This window comes from Grammomys surdaster, unplaced genomic scaffold, assembly GCF_004785775.1.
Source record: "Grammomys surdaster isolate TR1022 unplaced genomic scaffold, NIH_TR_1.0 126906, whole genome shotgun sequence".
NCBI classification, from domain to species: Eukaryota; Metazoa; Chordata; class Mammalia; order Rodentia; family Muridae; genus Grammomys; species Grammomys surdaster.
This window is the reverse complement of record NW_021621692.1, coordinates 238,237-264,015: the sequence shown is the minus strand read 5'-3', so window position 1 is coordinate 264,015 and position 25,779 is coordinate 238,237. Positions and strand designations below refer to the sequence as shown.

General features: G+C 42.1%; 1 protein-coding gene across 1 annotated transcript in view; it reads right to left on the bottom strand.

Moving 5' to 3' along the window:
• Positions 1-25,779, bottom strand: part of Helz (helicase with zinc finger) — a 121,546-nt gene that overhangs the window by 47,991 nt on the left and 47,776 nt on the right. Inside the window, exons 12-19 of the mRNA XM_028761283.1 lie at positions 21,236-21,503; positions 16,350-16,683; positions 15,475-15,605; positions 10,116-10,295; positions 9,391-9,495; positions 4,698-4,876; positions 1,548-1,666; positions 393-538 (exon numbers count right to left, since the gene is read on the bottom strand). Coding sequence (XP_028617116.1) covers positions 393-538; positions 1,548-1,666; positions 4,698-4,876; positions 9,391-9,495; positions 10,116-10,295; positions 15,475-15,605; positions 16,350-16,683; positions 21,236-21,503 — 1,462 coding nt within the window. The remainder of the gene's footprint in view (positions 1-392; positions 539-1,547; positions 1,667-4,697; positions 4,877-9,390; positions 9,496-10,115; positions 10,296-15,474; positions 15,606-16,349; positions 16,684-21,235; positions 21,504-25,779) is intronic.

Genomic DNA, 25,779 nt, shown 5'->3' with positions numbered 1-25,779 from the left:
ACATGTGCACTGTATTTAAGAGGACTCTTTTTAAAACTCAGCTTAGAGATTTTCCCCCTAGCATTTCCTTTCTTTCTTTGTCTTAGAGCAGATAACAGAGGTATGCCATTTTTCATATAGATTACATATTAATTCATAGAAAAATACATCTATATAAAAACTCATAGAAAAATATTCCAGACCCAGTAAAGCCTTTAGTTTTAGTACTCAAACTGCCTTATGTCTTATGAAGAATCACAACTCTGGATTTTCAGGTTAAAAACAACAAGTTAGGCATAGTCTGAAACACCCAAGAGACCACAAATAAATCACCTGTGCCTGGCCATGTGCTTGCCGGGTTCCCTCCCACAGCCCATAGGAAGTGTGAGTCAGAGGGGACAGCTCACACCTACTTGATGATAGCTTCATGAGAGCGATAGTTCTCACAAAGGAGGATCCTGCATGGAAACTCGGCAGGGTAATGCTCATAGAGTCGGTCAAGTAATGAAACATGAAGGTTTCTCTCCCTGGCAAACTCGCTGTAAACAAAAGGACTGAGCTGTAACAGACAAACATACAAAGAAAATTTAACCAGATTATATAAATAGTATTTTTTAATCTACTTACTTTAATTACTTTAATCTTATGTATTTAACATGCTAAATGCAGGAGCAAAATAAAAACAAAAACCAATCACTCATATTGTCTACCAACCACTTTACTACTCCATGGAACTAGACTAGAGCTCTCACTTCTCAGTGTGACGCAGCAACAGCATCTGCAGTCATGGAGTCTCTCCCACATAACGACTTACTCATTTAAAGAGCATAAGTCAGTTACTTCACCAAAACCAAAATTTCTTTATACTAGTAATCAATTGCTTTAAACTCGTCAGTGACTACAGACGGCGAGGATGATGGCGGAACACAACCTACACAACTGCTTCCAAAGATCTGAAAATGTGTTCCACAGGCATGATTAAACCAACAGTACTAATTTATATGAAGCTATTCTAATAAGTTGGGGACTGGTGAGATGGATCAGTGGGGAAAGTGCCTGTCGTCAAACGTGATGTCCTGAGCTTGACCCTTGAGAGGACAGACGGCTGTGAGCTGTCCTCTGACTTCTGCATGTTCACCACGTGTGTGTGGGCACACACACACTAAGAATAACATTTTTAAAGGATTTGCTTAAAAGATAAAATATTAAATTCAGACTGGATGTTGTGGTACACACCTGTAATCACAGAACTTAAAAGACTGAAGCCATGGGCTATACAGTAAAACTCTTGTCTCAATAAACAAGTAAATGTCTCGATAGACAGACAGACAGACAGACAGACAGACAGACATTATGACAAATAAGTATTGCTATTAATAATCAGCAAGGCTTTCTTCCATAATGAAACCTACTACTCTATATGCTAGTCATAAAAGTTAACTCTAAAGGTGCTGGAGCGAAGGCTCGAAGGCTAAGATCATTCACAGGTATTACAACTGGTGTTTTAGAAAATAGAATATTAAACACCAAAATATAACTCACAAGACAGGGACTAAGATGACACCTACCTGCATATGATCACCAGCCAAAACAATCCGTGTGTTTTTAGTAGCTAAGGCTAGAGGCATAATGGTCTCACACTCCATGGCCTGGGCAGCCTCATCTAACAAAATGTGCGTGAAGAATCCTAGAAGATACAACACAGGAGAATACCGTCACAAAGCAATTGCTTCCTGCTCTGCTAGGCAAAGTTTGTTTCGTTAACCCAAGTCATAAGTGCTCTAAAGCCAACCTCAATCTAGACAATCAGCTTAAAACAGGATTTTTTTTTTTTTAAAGATTAGTAGCTGGAGAGATGACACAGAGTTAAAAGCCAATGTACTGCTCTTTGTAGAGGACCTGAGTTTGTTCCCCAGCATCCATGGTGGATAGCACACAATCACTTTTAACTCCAGGAATGTGACACCTTCTGGACGCTGTGGGCAACTTCACTTACACATGAATACACATGCACGTGCTCAGCGCGCACACATACACACACACACACACACACACACAAAATAAATGTTTTTAATATTTTTATAAGGTTAAAAAGAATAACTGTTTTCTTTTGTTAACATTTTCTCAGAAACTGCATAAATCATAAAACTGTTGCCTACTACTTAAGCGGGCACCTTTTCTAAAGGTACCTGCCTGCCTGCCTTTCATCCCAGCCCTTCAGAAGCAGAGGTAAGCAGATCTGAGTTTGAGGCCAGCCTGGTCTACAGAATAACTTCAGGAAAGCCAGGGCTACAATGAGAAATGTTGTCTCAAAAAAACAAAAAAAGAAAAAAAAATAAGAAAAAGAAAGTAAAGAAGAGAAAGCAAATGGAAGGAAAGAAAAGGCAATCAATCAATCAATGAATTAATTAAAGTGACTTAGATTGAGTCTTAGTTCTGTTAACTGTAAGATAATCACCATAGGGTTGGAGTGAGAATGGACTGGAATAAAACATAATAGCACCTGGAGACCAAGTGAACACAGCTCCATCCCAGCCCTTCCAGCCATTTCCCTCTCAACAAGCAGTGCTGCAGCAGCTAACTCTGTCTGCATACACTGCCAGATATCAGCATCTAGTGAGGAGGTGAGTAAACATTCCCATCACAGAGCCCCGTTTGCAACGATGCTGCCACTGCACCCTGACCTCTGAAACACATCCTTGGATTGCCTCACAGCCAGCCCTGAGCTATAGGCAGGGAGAGGAAGTCTCATCTAATGGAGGCTTTCCTTTGTACCCTGGCTAGTCACCTCCCTTATCGATTCCAAAGCCTTTTTACCATTAAACCTAGCCTCAACAAGAAAAAGAAAAAGTTGGCTGCCAATACCTTCATTTAAGATAAATGTAACCTTTTATCTTTTTAAACTCCAGGGGCTCCAGGTGTCTATACCCTGGACCAAGTGCCAGAAATATGGGTGATGGGAGCAGCCTGTGCCTTCCAGGGACTCAGACATTCAGCAGAACGTGTCGGTGGCCTTAAAGGCAATTCCAACAACAGGAGTTAAGAATTGCATCGAGAGAGCAGGACAGCCCTGCTAAAGAACCTGCTAGAGCGACTCGATCGTCTGCTCCTGTTCAAGTTCTACTACACTCAACTCACCAGCTTAGATTCGTGTGCTCACACCGGTAAGCCTAGCATTCGGAAGGCTGAGACAAAAGAATGTGAGTTTAAGGCCAGCCTGGGCTACATATCAAGCTCAATGCAAACATGAATTACAAAATAAAACCCTGTCTAAAAAAAAATAAATAAATAAAGTTTAAATAAATGAAGAGTGATTTTTACATAGTCCTAGCTTGTACTTAAAGTAAGCTTGGGGGCTAGAGAGACGGTTGAAGAGTGAGGGCAGGTACTGCACGGTGATAAGAGTTCTGTAGGAGTGCTATTTAGAAAACGGCACCCGGTCTGGCTTGTTCCTGGGTAGTCACCATATTCCCGCTGGTCCTCGGCTCTGACCAGGGCTCTGGCTAACTAGACGTACAGGCCCTGGCACCCACAAGATGCCAACATGGGGGATGGCTCTGTCAATCCCCCACACTGCACCCACAAAGCTCAGCTGAACCCCAGACAATATCTTCCATCCTCCCAGTACAGTAGAAATGAGACTCTTAAAGCTTAATGATTATCTAAAGGATTTATAGATTTAGAACTGCTCAATCAACAAGATGCCCACACAATCCGAGTTATTACCCAATATCTAACCTTTTGATAGTAGTTGCTACCCAGGACAGCTTTCAATCCATCAGTGGTTCTCCATGGCTGATTGCCTCCTTCTTCTCCTCCCCTTTCTCTATTTCTCCCCTCCCCTTCCTCTTTTTTCCCCTTCCCTTCCTCTCTTTCTCTCCCAGCTCCACCTCCTCTTCTACTGCCTAATCACCGAGCTCACTGCGAATACAATGTAGCAGAGTAAGTATCCTGCTCCAGAGTTCTGTTCCAGCACTCACACAATAAGCAGGACATCCCACCTATACCTGTAGGCCCAGCTCCAAAAGACGACACACCTTGGGCTCACTGGCTTCCAGCCTAGCCAAGAAAACCTGACCTCAGATACGCGGAAGACTCTGCCTCAAAGGAATAGTCGGAGAGTGACGGAAGAGACCTAAAGACCTCTCTGGCTTCCACAGGCACACACAGTCACCTGTGCATGGAGACACACAGACACAGACACAGGCATGCACACACACAGGCACACACACACACTCACTTGTGCATGCAGATAGACAAGCACACTCTAGCTCACCTGGGCATGCAGACACGTAGACACACACACCCACACAAATAAATCCTTAAAAATAAGAAACCTTAATCAAGTACCATGATTGCTATTTCTACATTACATGATGCAAAAGCAACTTAGCAAAAACCTCAACAAATCACACACACACACACAACTGCCCAGATCTGAACTGATCACTAGTGAACAGATACCAACTAGAGAACAAGTGGAATGGCAAATGTCTTTCAGTCAAGGGCCAAAGAGCTTCTGCCCCTGCAGAAGATCCCGCTGTAGCTTTGCATCATAAAAGCAGCCACAGACAAAAAAACAAGTTCATAAACACACAGGCAGCAGCATTCTGGTGAAAGAGACACCTGGCCAGATGTGGGCCACAGGACAGCACTTGTCACTGGTACGATGAATCCTCTAACCCTGGGAGACAACCACCTGTAGTGAGTGGGCATACCAGGTTCAAGATCCAGCTGGCAGAGGTACTGGGAAGTGTTCAGTGTGACCACCACCACTCGATGTTTAAGAATGTCTTCCTTCTGGGGCATCTGAAAGGTGGAGTGTGCGCTTGAGATCAGACAGTACTGATGCACGACTGGGTGGACCGTCTTCACCCAGCGATTTCGAAAATACACCCTACAAGAGAAGACGGCACCTCCTGTTAGAATGTTCATAGTAGCTATTAAATCACTGCACTGTCATTTAAGAGTACAGTGCCAAAAATTAACAAATAAATCTCATAATCATTCAAACCCTATTAAGAGTTTAAATCTGTAGTATATAGCTGCCACTATATGACCCCCTATTATTATGACCCCCCCCAAATATTTTTTAAAGATTTCAACATAAAGTATAGGTGCCACCACAACAAATATACCTAATTTTTTAAGTATTCAGATTAATCATGCAATATAATTAGCACACAAATGTATGTTTTTTTGAGCAACGGCTTTAAATTAAGTTTGAAACCTTCCATTCTTAAATTACCTTTTTCAATTACAGTTTTACTAAAATGTACTTGACTCAGATTTTAACTATTTATGCTAATACAAACCATGGAATTAATTATATGCTTAGGACATTGCTTTAGAACAATTTGCAATAATTTTACTTCAGAAAAGTTCTTAAAATTATTATTTAGAAGGCCTCTGCCTTAGCTTCTGGAATCTAAAGATAAATTTTGGATAATCAAAAACTCTTAATGCAAATCTTAAAAAATTTCATCTTTTCAAGTAACTATAGTAGAAAATATGAACAAGCCTCAGCTATAGATTACTCTGATGTACAGATACAACCTATACATCCAGCCTCCACCTTTATCCACCCACATGACAAAGACCTACTGGCTGCTGACTGTGCTATAGCACACAGGCAGAGTACACAAGGCTCTCTCTGGAGCAACCACAGCGGCTTTGGCTTTGTTCTGAGTATGATAAAAAGCCATAAACTGGACAGAGCAGCTATAATGCCTCATGTTGTTAAATTCTCTGATCTCTGGGCAAAATTTACTTAGGAAGACTTTAAGGGTGGCCTACTTAACAAACAGATGGGGGTAGGGTTTCCAGTGTGCACTGGCTTCTGTGATATAAAAAGCTACTCCTGTGGCAACTTCAATGCGTCTGCACGGTGTCCATAGACGTGAACATGTAAAGACGAGCTCATGATGACCCTCATAAACTCATACATGTGGATTCTAACCAGATCCTGAGGGAGGTGGAGGGGAGAGCAGGCAAATGAAGCAGCAGGGAGCCAAGTCAGGTAGGTTAGTAGTGCCAGGGTATAGACAGGAGAGGATGGTGGCTTGGGCAACACAAAAATAACAAATTGGATTCACTAGATCTATTAACACAATGCCAGCAGGATTCATAAATGAACTAGTGATAAAAATTAAGGCGATGGGTGATTCAGTTTTGGTTTTGGAACAGAATCTGAGCCAGGTTGGCCTCAAACTCACTACCCAGTGGCTGGTCCATCCTACTGGTCCACCTGTCTCTCCCTCCTGAGTGCTGAATTAGAGCCACCTGCCTCTAGCTTTGGAAACTGCACGAATGGCAGTAGTGTTTACAAAAGTGGAGAGAGAAATAAAGCAAATATAGCAGTTTTCAAGAAAGAGTATTAACAGTAGCAAAGGATGCCTTTAAGTTCATTATCCAAAATATACAACTGAGAATATAAATGTAAGTGAGAGGTAAAGCTTATAATATGCTCAAAGCCCTGGGTTCCCAGCACCACAGGAGAAAAAAAGACATACATAAATATACATGAGACAGTATATTTACATATCTCCTAGAAACAAAACAATCCACATATTCCATATAACTTAAATTTATCCTTAAAACAGCAGATAGCTTAGTATATATAATTTTAATTCACTGGGGTCTTATACATGTAATGAATTCATATACAATAAGCAACTACAAATGCTATTACTTAGAACAGGAATTGTCAAGAAATGATCCTCCCCGCCTTTTTTTTTTTTTTTAAGGAAACTCTTTCTTTAAAGACTATCCAAATGGCAGCTGCCGTCCACTCACTGTAGCAGCACTTCCTGTGGATGACCTATCCACTCCACTATGTCAGAAACTTATCCTCTGAGCCACTAGCAAAAAGGAAACGGCTTTCCTCGTACTTTTTTTTCTCCTTGCTTTTTTGTTTCATTTGTTTGTTTTACAACTTTGAGACAAACTCTGACTGATGACTCCTCACACAGACAAGGCTGACCTCAAATCTGCAATAGCCCTCAGCCCCCATATCGCAAGTATACACCACAGCCCCTGCTGCCCCATCTAGCTTTTTATGTGCCCTTTAAAAAAAAAGCTCTAAATTCTATTTCTTTGTGTTTGTGCATATGGGGATGGGAGAAGTTTGCATGTATGTGTGGTATATGCACAGGTGTATAAATCTGACAATTCTAAATAAAATAAAAACTAAAACCCAAATCTAAAATGTCTAAAACCTCCACAAATTTTAGGTTCAGCTCAATTGGCATTACAAGGAATTGCATGAATTCTAATCCTAAGATGTGTGCTCACCCATATTCACTACTGTACTTACTAAATGACTATTCTAACTGTCTCCCAGGGTCACGTCTACACCAGAGTGCAGAGAAGAAGCCAGCCTGTGGTCAGCCTTGCTTCCTAGCAACAGCCTTTCTTCTCAGCCATCTGTGGACATCTGGTGCCCCCTTGTGTTCTGTCTCTTGCATTACGGAACAATTCCAGTAAAGCTGATTTCCTGCCTGGCGAGGAATACAGCAAGCCATTGTTTAGCACAGACAGGCCTGTGAGCTTCCAAAACCCTCAGACAACGCTGATGTTCCAGAGCAGTGACTCACTCTTGTCCCCTCTGTCTCTCAAATCTCTCCCAGTTGTTACTGAGTAGGAAAACTATCAGTTATTCTGAGCTAATATCATAATGAAGCCTAGAGATTCAATTCTACAGCTCAGCATCATCTGCAGGTAGCACCTTTCCTAGAGAGAAAAGCCACAGGAATGCTTGGTATTTCCCTGTTTTACTCTATTTACTACATGAAATAACCTGAACTTTATTTATTATTTTTCCACCTTGGACTTAACAATTCTTATAGTCAAGAAAAAATGAGATATCTGCTACAGGCAGGGCAGGCTTTTTGGACTACTCTGACTACACTGTACTGGAAAAATCAGTTATTATTACACATATGGAGACACATCATGGTGGATCCTCAAAGCCCAAAATAATTCCACATGGAAAGGCTGTATGTATAACCTAAAAAAATAATGTAGTCTACGCTCTCAAACGTCAAATACCCCATGCTGCATCCATAAGGGCTTCCCTCAACTGTTTTTAAGCCAGGAGCACCATGACATCCACCATGACGCCACAGAGCTAGACTGTTCATACACCACACACACACATGCACACACGCACACACACACACACACACACACACACACAGAGACAGACACGAGCACTCAAGTTCTACCAACACTACAAGTAAATAAAACAATAAACTCTTCTTCCCCGAGAGTGAGAATACACAGGGTAAAATGCTGGCTCCTCACCCGCTGTGAGGTCAGAGGTCAGAGTCTACAGCCTCGCTGTCACTGCATCCTTCAGTAAAATCTACATATACTACATTACTACATATAACTGGATCTACTACTATGGTGGTTTCTGCTGTCTTCTAGAGCGAGAGGCATCTGTGTCAACATGTTACACCATTGCCCTAAACACTCTACAGCAAGAGGACAACACAGGATGGGCGTCTGTGTTAACATGCTATACCACTGTTCTAAACACTTTCAAAGGGGTTTGGTCCCAGGAATTAAAGAATTAAATAGTTTCTAGGCCTGGGCTCAAGTAGAAATAAGGGGTAGAAATATAATAGTAGAAATATAATATGGATCAAAGTGTGGTTAGAAATTAATTTTTAAGCAATAATTAATAATCATTTATACAATAAGCCATGATATATAAGTTTACAAAATGGCAAAACTAAACATTAGTTTATATAACAACAAAAGCAAATGACAATAAATATGATTCTTCATTGTTTTCTGAAGAAAAGGATTTTTAGTTTCCCATAATCTGTATATAAATGCATTTTATGTTCACATATAGTCACTGAACCTTTGTACAACACCCTAAGCTTTCCTTTGATGCCTGTCTCATACAAGGCAGCAAGAAGCCTGGAGCCCACGCTCAGTGTGCTACAGAGATCATTCCCGTGCATTATGCTTCCCTAACATGTGGCTTCCAGGAAACGACCACAGTTAAAATTTTACTCCCATAAAGAGCTGTCATTACATGACTACTCTGCTGTGCACAACGTGCCAGAATTTTAATCAAACTCAGTTTGATTTAAGCGAATCACTTTTCTTTCTTATGCTTTTAGATGTACATACCAAAATCTACTCCAACCATAACAACAGTTTGACATGAGAAACTTAAAAAAGGATGTCTTTCTGTATACATAATGTTTCAGAAATGGTACACAATTTTTACATTTTTTCCCTTAATGTAAAAGATTTTTTTCCCAATGACATAACTTCCCAATGCCAATGTGCAGTTGAGGCTTTAGGTGCTTCCAAAGCCCTGACATCTTTTCAGACACCTTTTCTTAAGAACAACAAAGTACAATACAGATACATAATAAGCCTTAAGAATACCTGAGCGGTCTTGCCTGGGGATTGCCTGCTTCTACATAGGGATGTAAGTAATCCTTTATGTAGAGGTCAGCAGCACTATTAGAATGGGTGCAAATGAGAATCCTGCTGAAATAAATGGTGCAAATAAAAAGAATGATACAACAAAAGCTAGTCAAGCAGTTCAACACCAAAAAAGCAGTGGCCATCTTACATGTCCATTTCCCTCACCCGCTCACCTCAGCAGGGCCCACGGTGCCATGGGGAGTTATGTTACTCTAAGCTAAAGAAGAGCACCCCAAATAACTTTTCAATCTATCCATAGTAAGTATTGTTAAACCCAGCCCTTGGAGTTCTAATATACCCATAATGTCTTAGCAGACTTGAAATTTTGACAGCTATGTCAAATTACCATTGTCTACATTGTTGACTTGTTCTTGTTATTTAGGAGGGAGGGGTGTTTTTGTTTTTTGAGACAGGGTTTCTCTGTGTAGCCCTGGCTGCCCTGGAACTCACTCTGTAGACCAGGCTGGCCTGGAACTCAGAGATCTGGCTGGCTCTGCCTCCCAAGTGCTGGGATTAAAGGCAATGAGCAACAGTAATGCTGTCCCGCTTACACTGCCTGCCGACTTTTAAAACAGCATATTCTAAGAGAATACAAACTTCATCGCCTTGAGGTTAAGAACAGGCTAAACACTGTCTCTTCAGCCCTCACTCTCTCTCTAACAGGCACGCCTCCCTCAGCTCACCTCGTCTCCTGCTGCTGCAGTATATGCCTGACGGCCTGAGCCAGCGTGAAGGTCTTGCCTGTGCCGTAGGGCCCGATGATGAGGACGGGCGGCAGCTGGATGGACAGCGGCGTGGTGATGGCCAGAACAGCTTCCTTCTGTTTTGCATTTAGTCGAGGATCCAACTGCTCGTCCCACTGTCTGTAGGAAGTACAAACCTGTCTTAAACATGCACCTCAGTGGTGTCAGTCTCAGGACACACCTCTCCCTGAGCAGCATGTCTACAAAAACCCACGCTTCCTCCCAAACCTCTCCAGATTGCTGAGAGTCAAAGGAAGGTGTTCTGCCATGAACTCAAGACTAACCTGAGTTAGATTCTAATCTAAACAAATCAAACTTTTGTAGTCTGTTTGCCAGTGATATTTCAAAAATGCAGAAAACTATTTCCCATAATAAGGAAGCTTCCATTTCCTCCACAGCAAATAGAATACAAAAAAAAAAAAAAAACCCAACTATTTAAATTTCTACTGCTAACTTATCAAAAGGTCTCTAGACAACTTACATCACAAAGAAAAGGAAAAAATCTGCATCTCCCTGGTTAAGAAATACCAATTTTATAAATCTTGATTGTTTAAGTAGCGGTCTTACAGAATGTTTTACAGAACAAACAGAATGTTCTTAGTATTTTCACACAAAGACCATCCATCCACACGGCCCCTACTGTCAGGGTGAAGAGCACCTGCTGCAGTAGCTAGGGAGTAACTCTCTCCCATGAGTGCCCCTTGTGTGATGGACTTATGATTTGAAGATTTAAATGGACACCAGATGCTGAGACAAATCAAACTAAGTAAAGAGTCAACAGTATTTTTTTATCACAATTCCAAAGTACTAAGTACTTCAACAATTTCAGTAAAATGGTGAAAGTGCAAACAGAAACAGGAAGAGTATGTGAAGACAGTCCCTCCAAGTGTCTGCAGAATGACCCAGACAGACGTGAGACAAAAAGTCCTATGACTTAGACCAGAAACTACTTACATCTGAGCTTAACATCTGAACTACTTAAGTCTGAGCTGTTGAAAAATTACAACTGTTACAGTGATTAAACTCATACCAAGAATGCTCTTTAAACCTAAAAATTCTTAGAAAAAACTCTTTGAAGATAAAAACATGCCACTACTTAATTTTCTGAATTTGGCATTGTAGCACTGAAAAAAAAAGGGCCTCTAAGTATGTGTAGCCAGCTTCCTTGTCACGGTTCTTCCCAGCCTGGCAATGCTCCATGAGCCCTAGGGACCACCATGCCCAGACCTGACATGAGACACTGCCATGGTTACCCCAAAATCATCCCCAGCACCCTTTCCTTCTGCCTTCCTGCTCTACAGAACCTAGCTAACCATACCACTCTGCTTTCCAGCTGCTTTTTCTGGAAACTCAACTGTGGTCAATCTGATATGGGAAGAAGTTTCTCAACCAGCCCCCTCTCTCTGTCTCTCTCTCTCTGTCTCTCTCTCTCTCTGTCTCTGTCTCTGTCTGTCTCTGTGTGTGTGTCACTGTCTCTGTCTCTTATATCATATATACACATGTATACATATACACATATATACATAAAAACCTCACTAGTTTTGTTTGGTTTTATGGTTTTAAGCCAAGAAAGCCCATCTTACGTCGGTACTCCTCTGGCTGCAAACAGCATATGGTAAATAAATCCCAAGCAGCCATCACCTAACCAACAAACACCAAACATCAGAAAAACACAGCAAACAAACAAAAACCCAGCATGTTGTTCTAGGACAGGAGGAAAGGAGGTGCAGGCTAACAGGACTCCTGGGGCCAGCACTCCTGACCCAGGTCCAGCCCTGGGTTACCAGCCGCTGGGCTTCTATAACTCAGCCTAACTTAGGACAGCAGGTCAGCTCAGAAAATAGTTTCACACACCTATACCTGACCTGGGCAGTTCCAAGATCCCCTGCCTTCCACATCCCTTCATCTGTCTACAGACGCACCCACACTGGCATTAGATGGCTGTCTTAAAGCCAAGTGAGATAAGGCATACGTTTACTCGGACTAAAATATGTAAAGTTGTTTGGAAATATAATTGAGTAAGAGAAGTTCAATCCATGTTGCCTTCTATTTCTATCTTTTCTGATGATTTCAGAAAAAGACATTGGTTGAATAATATCCATTAAAGACAACACAGCACACACTAACCACTCCCACCTGGGAGCATGGGTGAGTTACAGAACTGTAGACAGAAGACTCTGTACATTAACTACAAAGCTAAGAGATTATTGACAAACTTAAGAGGATCAATTCTGTAGTTTGTCTATATCTCTGTACTTAATTAGGAACCGATTCTGCTTATCAATTGTTTCAGTGTGGTTAGGGCCAGAGCAGATCAGAGACTTTATCGATGTCAGTCACCCCTGTAATTTCAGGCAATGAATAATGAATATGTAAAGAGAGCCAAAGACTGAAACAAACTAGAGTCATTGTGCCAGCATTTATCAAGAGAGAGACTTGAACATGCTCACTGTGATATTCATAGTTCCTACAGTTGAAGATATAAACTCTCTCCAAGTCTACTCTCAGTTTAAAAAATTGTTTTGTGGGTTTTTTTTCTTAGCTTTGTATTTTATTTTATTTTATTTTATTTTATTTTATTTTATTTTATTTTATTTTTGACAGTGTTTTGTTTCAAGATACAGTTTTTCTCTGTGTAACCCTGGCTGGCCTTAAACTGCCTCTGCCTCTGCCTCTCTCTGCCTCTCTCTCTCTCTCTCTCTCTCTCTCTCTCTCTCTCTCTGACTCTCTCTGCACCTCTTGCCTCTGCCTCTGCCTGCCTCTGTCTCCTCTGCCTCTGCCACTGCCTCTTCCACTGCCTCCCAAGTTCTTGGATTAAAGGTGTGTGCTACCATCACTGGCATAATTTTTAAAAACTGAGTAAAAATTATTTTCCTCTCGGCATCAAATTAACTTTCAGTCTTCCTTGTTCTGGCCCAATGCACCCTGCAATTATTATATGGGCTACATGCCGAGGAGCAGCTTTGCAGCTTCACTGTCCACACTCCCTGACTGCAGAAGAGAGTGTAAATGGCTACAAGTACGTCTGTGTGCCCCCAGACACATGACCTTCCACTACTGTGCACACTGCAGTGGTTCAAGTCTGGTCCTGCTTGAAAGCGTCTGCAGCGTGACGTCTGGTTTCTTGGCATTTGGGCAGTTACTAGTACTGTTAGACAATAAGCAAAGCAAGTCACAATGGCAAAAGCTTCACAAGGTATCTACCGCACATCCGAAACTAAGCTTCCTCTTTAAACCAAAGTTAATATTAACATCAATGTACAAGATCCTCTTGATATTCAAAATGAATGAGACATGGCCTCCTACTTTACAGAGCTCACAGTCCAGGGAAGTTGAAATGTACACAACTGACGAAGGAAGTCACACTGGAGAGCACAGAACTGCTGAAGCGAGGATTAGGAAATGTGCTAAAGCCGGGCGGTGGTGGCGCACGCCTTTAATCCCAGCACTTGGGAGGCAGAGGCAGGCGGATTTCTGAGTTCGAGGCCAGCCTGGTCTACAGAGTGAGTTCCAGGACAGCCAGGGCTACACAGAGAAACCCTGTCTCAAAAAAAAAAAAAAAAAAAAAAAAAAAAAAGGAAACTTGCTAAAAAAAAAAAATAAGAAAGAAACGGAAGCATCTGCTCATCTGCCTCAAGAGTAAGCACTTAAGCTGACGTAACTCTAAAGGACAACAGGGTCTACAGAAAGCTGATTCTGAGCAGAGAAAGCCACACGAAGGTGAAGAGGCACAGACACACCATGAGTAATAGAAAGGTCAAGGATCTCACACATTAATGTATTTAAAGCTAATAGGCCAGACTCTTAAAATGGCTAAGGATGGTGGATCCTTTGTTCCATGGATTTTACCATAATGTTTAAAATTTTTCAAAGGAATAAGAGAAGCATAAGGAGCTTCAGTATAGAAAGGCATAGATAAATGTCCAGGCAATTGACATTTCATAGCCCCTAACTAGAGCATGTAGGCCGAGAAAGGAAGCAGACAGCGCTAGAAGGCAGTGAGACCCTGTGACAGAGCTCAGAATGACACTCTGATCCATGGAGACGTGCACATGATGAAATGCCATGGCTATTTTAGAAGTGTTCATGTTGGACTAGACAACAGAGGCACAGAAAGCAGGATGGACGAGCAACAGAATACCACAGAAATAGTCCAGGCTTAACTTAAGCACCAGCTGTAAGAATGGAAAGAAAGATGATGCAAAGAAGCTGATCCCAGTGATAGCTGGGATGCCCTGGGCTCCTATAACCAGACCACAGGGACATAGGACAGGGAGCACAAAAGTGTCAGAAACTAGAAAATGCTGGAGACATGTAGACTGGCGCCTGCTGAGAAATTTGGCAATAAAATTTGGGGTGAAGCAGTAATGGCAGCTTGTCCTAGAAGTATATCATGCATTGTTTTGTCTTTAGGAACAAAGGCAATGAAATGCTGAGTGGACTTGTATGTGCCACTTCTAGGCCTGATCGTAGCAGTGAAGCATCCAGGCCTCTGTGTTCACTCTTCACTTGTCAACATTCAGGTGATCTTGGAGATCAATCAGTAAAGACACCAGGACCTCTGTCAGCAGGACAGGACCACCACCCTGCCAGGCAGCCACTCAACCTTGTCTGTACTGTCAACATCATGTGACATATTAACATCATGTGAGCTAGAAAGGCAGAGGTTAGTGGAACAGTTAGTAGCCAGTGACAAAGATGAACAGAACAGTCACACAGCTCCATACTCTTGGGACAAGCCAGTCTTACCTGCAGGTGGAGGTGACAGAGGTAAGTAGAGCGATAGCTGTACACCTCTAACTTGACAGCAGTTTCTGAAGAAGAATCGTCTACCCATTCCCTCCACTTTGCTAGATCACAGTATCATCTACATCCCAGAGTATATAATATGTGGGACCCACTGTAAAAAGGCCATGACTGTCACACTGAAGGCAGTCTGGAACTATCCCAAAACTGCTAAGTGTTCTATTAGACTGAGACCATTGAGAGAAGCCACAGAACTAATTTGTAATCTAAATGCCAAATGTTTCATCCATGACCTGACAGACATAGGCTTGAGTTCAGTTACTGGCTTGTACCCCAGCACTACAGAGGCTAAGGCAGGAGGACTGCCACAAGTTCAAAGTCAGCTTAAACTACATAATAAGATCCAGTCCAGCCTGGTTACTGGATGAGACCCTGCCTTAAAGGGGGAGGAGGGAGGCAAACAATCAATAAATCAATAAAGTAAGCTTGAACTGATAGAGGCACTCAATTTAATATTAACAGTCTTCTTTTTCTAAGAAATCTCTTTTCATACCTGTTGGGACTCCAAGGTATGGTAGGAGTCATACTGATGTCTGGAAACAAAACAGCATTGTCCTTAATCCTGTCTAGTGCATAATGCATTTCGCAGAGGGGTAATCGGTTCAACTGAAACTGAAGCTCAACCTGAAATACAAAAGGAACATTTTTACAAAAGACTTTTGCACCAACATAGATATCAGCAGTCCACTAAATACTTCATGGAGACAACAGTTTCCAGGACAGGTTTAGAGTTTCTTTCAAACTATGGAATTAGTATCAGTAATTAGTACAGAAAACATTGGCTGCATGTGTTAGGGATTGTAATAAGCAGTTGCCATGTATGATGATCTTGTGTGATCATACTTATGGTATACACAGTATTATTAACCTCATTTCACATACTAAGAACTGAAATCTTATAAACACCAGATAAAGGGTACCTGAGCCCATCATGCCCGTAGAAAATACATTTGCTAGCATCAGAGCAAGTGTGCAGTACCACGTAGTACCACGTGTAGTGACAATCAACCTTGGAACCCTGTACAGACTGACTATGAATAATGGTCCCTAAATTTCCTATTTTAAAAAGATGGGCTAGCTTTCCAGTTAAATATGGAAAACTGAGCATAGGCTTCACCCAACACCATTAACGCAAAGAGAAGGGAAGCGGGCACGTGCTGATCTCACGGCTCTGGATGCTGCCGTTTCCAAACCATCTGCTCTTCTATTGCTGCTGTCAACGTCTAGAGCTCTACAAGACTGGAACATACTTCATGTTCCTTAAGCTCAGAGGTGACCGAAGCTCTGAGTAGTTCCAACCAGCCATGATAAGACTTCAGTCACACGCATCCTGGTCCTGGGGAAGGAAGGCACTGCCTGCAAACATACCTGGGTGTCACAGTCGGGCCGCAGACTAAGCTCTTCACAGCATTCCCTGGATATCCTTAAAAATACATAGTCTTTTGTTTTTTCTTCAATAGTAGCTTCATAAACCTTCTCTTTGGTTCCCTGGGACTGGACGAGCTTCTCTTTAGGGACTGGTAATAAATAAACAGCATTGACCCTGGTCATCACCAACCGTCCAGCCAAAGTGTCTTCAGACAGGGTTTCAGTAAGCTTAAAACGACCAAAAAGTTGTCCATTCTGAGCATACTTCGCACCCCCAGAAACTCCAGTGAGCATGAAGCTTGCTAAAATCTGCAATTGCACTTTAAGGTTGAACCTAAATCGAAAGCAGAAAACTAATTTGAGTACTTCATCAAAGCCATAGGAACTAGAAAACACAACAAAGAAATTCAGATAGAAACATATGGAATATAAAACCTGGTAACAATTCTACACTGTACAAGTTAGCAACTCTGTCGTAAATCCAAGCTGAAGACAAGTTACATCAGCATTAGCTGTGTTGAAGAATAAGCATTTTTAAAAGACTGCAAGTGGCCCCGATAGGGCTCAGTGGGCTTCCAAGTGCTGGCTTCCAAGCCCAGGTTCAATCCTGGAACCCATGTGGTGGAAGAAGCAAACTGACCCCAGATGTGAGCCCAGACACACGTACATGCAGAGCCACAAGTAAATAGTTCTTGGAAGTCTGAGTAAACTATAGGTGATCTTTAATAAAGTGGAATACATTAATAGGAAAATCTGTTTGAACGCAGTTGAGATAATTAAGACTTTTAATAGCACCTAACCCAGGAGGAAAGACACAGAACTAAAGCTACAGTGGACTTTCAGCTGAGTGCCTGCCAGGTAAGTCTTACCACAAGAATCCACACATAACATTCTGTTTCAGTAATGCTAACAAATAACTACTGAAATAAAAATTTACCTGTTAGTATAAGGAACGTAGGACTCTCATGCAGGAATTATGGGGGAGGGGTGGATAAGCCTAGTGTCCTGTTAGTAGACAACTGTCAGGACATTGATGCACCCACCCACGGGTGAGTACGAAAAAGAGAGACTGTGAACCTGAAGGTGTCATCACAGAGAATCAGGACTAACTTACACAGTTAAAACCACTCACACCAGGAGGGTAGGGAGTAGTACACATCTTTGATCCCAGCGCTAGGAAAGCAGAGGCAGGCCTATCTCTGTGAGCTCAAGACCAGCCTGGTCTACAAAGCTAGTTCAGGACAGTCAGAGCTACACAGAAAAACCTTCTCTTGAAAGGCCATAAAAAAATAAATATTCATATGGAATCTTGTGTCATGAGTGACTCTTTAAATAAAGCTGCCTTCCATACACCGAGAAGGACCTGGGTAATTAAAACTCGCTCAGGGTTGGGAAAGACAGCACTGTCTCTACCACACTACCGACTGATGAAACCTCTCTGTAGCTAATGGGGATGTCTAGGCTTCAAATCGCCTCCCTTGTACTTTGCAGCCACCCTCCTCTTTAAACTCCCTCCTCCTCGGATGTCCAGGGACTTTCTGCAAACTGTCCTTTATTCCTCCACTTCCATCCAAACTCAAGACACCTTACAAAGGTCCAGTGTGCCCTCACCTTACTCTCTAATGGATGCCTTTGTTTCTGCATTCTCCCTGCCCAGACATGTAGCACCAAATAACCTTTGACCCCTCCCATGTATTCGTCTCCAAACCAATGCTTGCATGCATTATGCAAAAAAGCTCCACCATTCAGTTATGTGTCCATGCTAAAAGCTGAGTTATGCTGACTGTGCCTCTCTCACCAACTGCCACTTCTCCACCATACTGTCACAAACCCCTCATTCTGGGGGCATCGTGTGTTTCTACTACTGGTTAAGTCACTTGCAACTGAGCCTTTTTAACCTGGATAACTGTAATAGATTCCAGCGCTAGGGGCTCCGACACTCTCTTCTGGTCTACTTGGGCACCTGCATTCACATGCAAATACCTGCACACTTACACAAAGACAGACACAGAATTTAAAATAAGAAAAATCCTTTAAAAACCAGCACTTTGAAAGTTAATAATTCAAAGACTTTAAATACAAAACACACCCTAAATGAACAAAGACAATTCTTTCCACTGTTGCACGCCTCATTTTGAATCTTCTTGAAGTGTATGCAATCTCAGCCTTCCCAGGAGGCAAAATAACAGCCAACAAAATTTCCAACTGCTGTAAAACCACTTGTCTAGCTCCTAAGAAACACGGAGGGACCAATGCCAGCATTTGTTAGCTCATTATCTCTGAAGTGATACTTTAATTTTCAAATACCAGGGCTGTACAGCAAGTTTGGTTTCATGAGATTTTTTTTTCCAACTACATGAACAAGAATCAGGCCAGTAACAAGAGAAGGTCTGGTCTACTGCTGCAGAGAAGCAAGGTAACACTCAGAGGTAAGCTGGGATGTGGCTCCCAGCCCACATCCGCCCTAGGCCTGCGGGCAGGCGGGCACTGAGTGGCCGGGCCAGTCAGGCTCACACTGCACAGGTTAAGAGGAAGCACAGCTTCATGTCTGTTTCTTTGGTTTTAAGACTTATTCTTATTATTTTTAATTATGTGTATATGGAAGGCATTAATGTGTGTGTCAGGGCTCCCAGTTGTGAGCCCCTCGATGTGGGTTCAGGAGCTCCTCTGAACCATCTCTCCAGCCCTAATTCCTATTTTTCTAAAGACTGTATCTCTTAGAACTGGACAGATTTCTTCCAAGGTAGAATCACTGACTGCATATCAACACGTGACTACCTTTGTTTTCTTTTTAATGGAGATGAAGGGCCTGAGAGCCTCTTGTAATTCAGTGAGAGGAAGTCATTGTCCTTAGCACCTGCAAACAGAAGCTGTTTTAAACAGTCATGCCTTGGCTGAGCTCTAGCTCAGAAACTGCTGGCTGGCCCCAGGCTGGCCCTGAACTCATGATCCTCTTGCTTTGTTTCCTTCGTGCTAGGATTACAGGTGTGTAGCACAAGGCCCAACTCTCTTGTAAGTTGTACTTTTTTTTTTTTTTAAATAGGATCTTGCAACAAAGCCCTGGCTGGCCTGGAATTCACTAAGCTCCACTTCAGCATCTCAAGTGCCCAAATGATGGGATTAAAACTATGTGTCACTGTGCCAGGCATCTAGTAAGTTCTATTCATCCCAATACTCATATAATATTTTTCCTAAGAAAAAATATTATAATGGGAACAACACACATGCATATTCATGTGTTAATAAATACAATTTCTGCAGCACAGACTACAGGCACAAACCTTTCAAGATTTACATAAATGGGAGGAGAGAGCTCAACAGGTAAAAGTGCTAGGTGCTTGAACTGAGTTCAATGCCCAGCACTCACTCAAGAGACTGGATGCAGTAGCCGTCACTTGTGGTCTCAGTGAGGGCAGAGACAGCAGAGTTGGCCAGAAGCATGCATATACAGTGTGGCAGGAAAACAAGAGAAGCCCTGCCTCAAAACTAGGGTGGAAGGAGAGGCACAACCCTGAAGACTGACTTCTCACATCACATGCTCACCTGGGCACTTAGTAGTCCACACTCACACAGACATAAGCACACACATTCACACACAAAAAACACACACTAAATAAAATCTTCAAAACAAAGATTTATCTAAGTGGGCCAGCACATACCTGTAACATGAACACTCAGAAGGGAAAGAGGAAAGGCTGACAAGTTCGAGACCAGCCTATGCTCTACAGCCAGACTCCAGAGAGAGAGCACAGCCCAAAAGGGCCGAGACACAGTCTGAGAATGATGAAGATAAATTACACTCACTTTGTACACTGAACATAAAGAGATGCTCTGACAGGCTCTATCCCATTTAACCTACAGAGTAGCACATATTTGAGGTTTACCTTTTCTCTTTTGGATAGGAGTTTCTGAGTCTATTATTAATGATAAGGCAATTTGAACAAAAAATGTATTGGCTAGACTATATTTAAAAGGAAAAAAATGTAATCACATCTCACTGAGGTTCAATTTTGAATACTCCTCCTATTTTACCTAAACTCTTAAAAGCACTTTCAAATAACAATGGCCTTTTTAATTGTTTCACTCGCTCACACTTTCATTTAAGACTACTTCTCTCAGGCTGGTAAACTCTGGTTTCAGCTCTTGGTGTGTGGCTGTAGCTAAAACATAAGACAGCGGAGCGCAGACAGACAGAATGACGTCAGCATCAAATCATCTTCCTCTATCAAAACCATTTCACTCTTCAAAGAACGTTTCACTCTTCAAAGTATGTGGCCTCCTTCCATGTTTGCCCTTCTATTTCACAAATCCATAGTAAGTTAGGTGTTTACTATGGCTTACACTCACTGTAAAACTTCTCAAGAGTAGGGACAGTTTTATACTCCCAAAGTGAGCAGAGCTGGTTCCAGAGTAGACACTCAGTAAGGTTTTGTGACAAAACAAAAAACAAACAAACAAACAAAAAAAACCCACACACATTTAACACAAGTCTTACGTGCACTTCCATTAAAGATAGAATCCAGAACACCAAGGGTGCTGGTGTTGGCTCATGCCTGTAACCCTAACATTCAAGAGGCAGAAGCAGAAAGACTAACAAGAGTTCAAGACCAGCCAGGACTTCACAACAAGACCCTGTTTCCAAATTAGTTAATTAGTTAAATAAAAAATACAGCTAGTGAAGAACAGTTATTTTAAGCCCATCTCTACTTAAGCATGTCTCCACTTAAGCATGTCTTCATTATAAAGTTAAAATCATCACTATAAAGAGAGAAAGGAAAGGAATAGAGAGGGGAGATGAGGTGGAGAGAGCAGAGGGGGGACAGGCGGCGAGGGAGGACGGAGGGGGAACGGGTGGAGAGGCAGGAGTAGGCGCTCAGACAACATACCTGCTGACTTCTTTATACTGGGCTATCTCCTCAATATAAAGCAGGTCGTGCAGCCGTGACTGATAGTTAGTCTTGGTCAATGATTTGTCTAAAACGGACTGTGTAAACAGCTGGTCAGCAGAAAGAGGAATTTGGTATCTGATCAAAAGGCTCTTCTCCAAATCAGTAGTTTCATTAGGTTCAAAATCTACAATAGTCTTAGAAGAAGAATCCCAGCGCTTGGCTGTGGTTACCAGCTGCTGCTTTGCATGCATCAGGTATTCAAGATCTACATAAAAACATGGAACACATTCATAAAAGAACATGACATCAAACTCTCAGATGTGTTAAGTACTCATTTCTGTAACAGTTTCATATACTTGAGATGAAACTCTTAAAAATAAACAGCACAAAACTCACTGACAGTACTTTCCCCATGCCAGAAATACTTTGACTATCTTAACAAAATACATTATTAGGAACCCATGTAAGAATATCTTTTTATACATTAGGCTGGGTCATGCCACGAAGAGTTATTTGGGGAAATTCAGAACTAAACTCTTCAGTGAAGAGCAATCCGATGTACAGGAGAAACAGATGACAAACTCCTAGTGTGACAGACGATACCACGTGAGGCAGAACAGTCCCTTTCCTCTGAACCCTAGGACTTGACCCATAAACACAGAGAAGAATAGAAGTCCACAGAGCTCTGGGCTCTGCTGTCTGGACGTTGCTTTGCCACCGGCATCAATCTGTTAGAAGACACAGAGAACACTGTTGTCTCCTTGACACATGTGACTGGAAGCCATATAAATGCCACTTCTGAAAAGTCCATTTAAACTAAACTAAGCAAAATTACAGTAAGCAGGGTTCAAAATCGGGAACTGAAAGAGTTGTAAGACAAACTAGCAAGGATGAAAGCCACAGTGAGCTCACAGAGCCCTACCTGAGACATACTGGGTGAAGCCAGCACACACTAGAAGAGCGAGAGTTGGCCAAATGGTGAAAAGTTGTTCAACTGACTGATTAGACCAAGATTCAGTTTTCACATAAGAGGAAAGACTTCCCTACTTCAGACAGCAAGCAGGGAAAGTCACACTAAGCTATGTCTGAATTAGAACAGGCATGGCTGCAACCTCTCATTCAGTTACTACTTTGGCATGTTTGTTTATTATTTTGTGGTGCTGGAGATGAAACCCAAAGCCCAACATATCTACCACTGAACTACACTCCAAGCTCGGACACTGCAACCTCTAGATGCCACATATGCACAAAAACACACAGTCACTCACAAAGAAATTTCACAACAGGAACAAGTATCCTAACATCTTAATAAAAATATATAATGAAAGGCCCTACCTTCTAATATTTGGCCCTTGTGAGAGCACTGTTCTAAGAGTGTTGCTGTTCCTCCTATGGTAGCGTAGGTGCAGTGATCATGACGGTAAAGACGCGCTGCCTGTTAAAATTACACTTCAGACTATTCTGGGGGCTGCAGAGATGGCTCCGAAACTAAGAACACTAACTGTTCAGAGGACTGGAGTATGGCTTCCAGAACCCATTGATGGATGGCTCATAGCCACCCATAACTCCAGCTCCAGACACCCTCTTCTGACATCCATAGGTACTAACACAGAGGGGGGCGGAGAGGGAAAGAGGGAGGGAGAGGGAGAAGAAGAGGGAGAGAAAGGAGAGACAGAGAAAGAGACAGACTCAGAGAAGAGAAACACAGAGAGACAGACAGATTTAAGTAAAGAAACGCTCTTCACTGGATTAGGCATGGTCACATGCATCTTTAATCTCAGCATTCAGGAGACAGGCAAATTTCTGTGAGTTCAAGGTCAGCCTGGTAAACAGAGCAAGATCTAAGCCATTCAGGGCTATAAAATAAGACCCTGTATTAAGAAAGAAAAATAGTATGTAAAAGGATGTCGAAGTTTTATTATAAGGTGGGAAACTTACATTTCATAATTATATTTTTATTTAAGTGAATTCAGACTATATTTAAAGCAACAGTCTCATGTCATTTAAAAGTCACTGACTATCCCTGTGTTCCTTAAGATGCTGGGACAATAATGGACCTAAAATGCTCTCCCAAGAACATCACTGTTGTAATGTTAAAATCTACACAAATTATACAGAAACTCAACTTCTCTACTTCTGACTAGAGGTATTCAGATTTTGGGGACATGGCACAGGCATGTTTTGACATTTTATGCAGATAATGCCATAATTTGTACTTTGGTTTTAAGAAATTATTAGAGCAAGTAGCACCACAAAGTTTCAAACAATGTTACTTTTTATTTCATTTCTTTTTTGGGAGAGGAGGGGGAGAATCTCATTGTGTAGCCCAAGCTATCCCAGAACTCATGGTTCTCCTCAGCCCAGACCCCCAAGTCTGGAGATTAGGTTATGAGGCACCATGCCTAGTGTCCTGTTAATGACTATGAAGGAGAGGGAGCTGTAGTCATAAAGAGAGAACCTGAGAACAGCCCAGGTGTGCAGCCTCAGAAGACAGTGTGTGTGAACAGCTCCAGGCTCCTAAGAGGAGGCTTCACAGAGCTAATTCTCACAGGAACCTGAGTCAACTTCTACCCCTGCTCTTCACTCCTCTTACTTAAGGTTTTTTTTTTTCTTTTCTCTTGTTTTTGAAGGTGGCTTTGGGAGGGGGGTTGTCCGGGGGGGATGTTTTAGAGAGACAGTCATTCCCAGCTTCAGTTTCTTGACTATTCTTAACTGGGATGAGAGGTATGAGCAACCACACCCTGCTCCAGTCCTCTTACCTCAAAAAATCTGTTAAACTGTGTAATGACCCACCACCTAATTTATAGTGCTTAAAAGTCTTGAGTGACACTTATGGAAAAGAAAGTAAGCCCCCCCCCATGGGAGATGGAACAGATGTGTTCCTACAGGTGTGCTCACTCATCTCCATCAGTAACCCCCACACCTGCTATCAGCAGACGTAGGTAATGCTCGGTACTGCTGAGCCAGCTCACCTATGGCACTCACGTTCCCTCAGCCTACACCATCTTCAAATGAACCACACTCTGGAAAAACGACAACTGACCAATTGTGGGCCAGCATTCACAACACCACTTAGGAGTGCTCAACAGCACTTATTAGCAAACAGTGCTTATTAATAGTACTTATGGGTACGCCTTATTAACTAATCCTTGTAACAATAATCTCAAACCCATAGAACTCGAACCCTGAGATGCGGCAAGTGGACAGAAGCTGTAAATACATCTAAAAGATACCCACTAGAAGTTAAAGTAGACCATAGGGTAGGGCTGTGGATACAGCTCAGTGGTACAGCACTTGCCTACCATGGGGAGAGCCTGCGTTGGATAGACAGCATAACCAAAGACCTAACAAACAGGATATACTTAGCTACACCATGGAAGGGCTGCCACTCTTAAAAATAACCAACTCTGGGCTACAGAGCTAGCAAAGAGATTAAGAGCACTTGCAAACTTTCCCATCAGTTGGAGTGAGTGAGTACACAGTATACAAGAAAAGCTTGCTAACTTCCTTCCCTCACGGATGCCTTTTACCACACATTCTGAGTGCTATTCTTCAAGTTTACCTATATTTCTGAACCTCAGTATCTCACCAACCAGGAAAACAACTGAATTTTAAAAAGAAAGTGCATTTCTTTAACAGTTTAAAGACCACCATATAACCACTAGAGGAAAGAACTCCCTAATTCCCTCTTGGCCCATAAATAAAGGCTTTCGATGCTGCAAATAACAATAGTGTGGGGGAGGGGAATCTATGGAGCTGTGTTTTTAATTCGACTCAAAAACTAAATTAACTAAGGAAGGGCTTTAGTCTAGTAACAAACAATGAATTAGGAAAATGCCATTTATCATGTAACTCTACTGTGAATCTCCCTGAGCCACACTAATGCAATGAAATATCATCATCAGTCAGTGTGAAGGTGGCAGCCTTTGGTGGCTGAGGCACACTAGGACTGAGGGAGAGAGGGCAGCATTTCTTACCAGATGAGCTGCTAGTCATGTCAGTAGAATGTCGGTAAGAACACCAACCTAACAGATGGCCCAGATGTTTAACTTTATGGAAGAAGCTTGGACATTTTCAGCATGATTTAAGTATAAGACTTGTGGCTGGAGAGATAGCTCAGTAGTTAAGAGCACTGACTTCTCTTCCCAAGGTCCTGAGTTCAATTCCCAGCAACCATATGGTGGCTCACAACCAACTATAATAAGATCTGATGCCCTCTTCTGGTGTGTCTGAAGGCAGCTATAGTGTACTTATATACATTAAATAAATAAAACATATATTTAAAAAGTATAAAACTTGCTTAGCAGTTATGCTGGCTAGTTTATGTGAACTTGATGCAAGCTAGAGTCATTTGGGAAAAGGAAGTCTCAGTGAGAAAATGCCTCCATGGTTTGGCCTGTAGGTAAGTCTGTAGTACATTTTCTTAATAAGGGATTGGAGTGGGAGGGCCCAGCCCATTATAGGCAGTACCCCCCACCAGCCCCCAGCTGGATTGGTAGTCCTGGTTTCTATAAAAAAGCAGACTGAGCAAGCCATAGAGA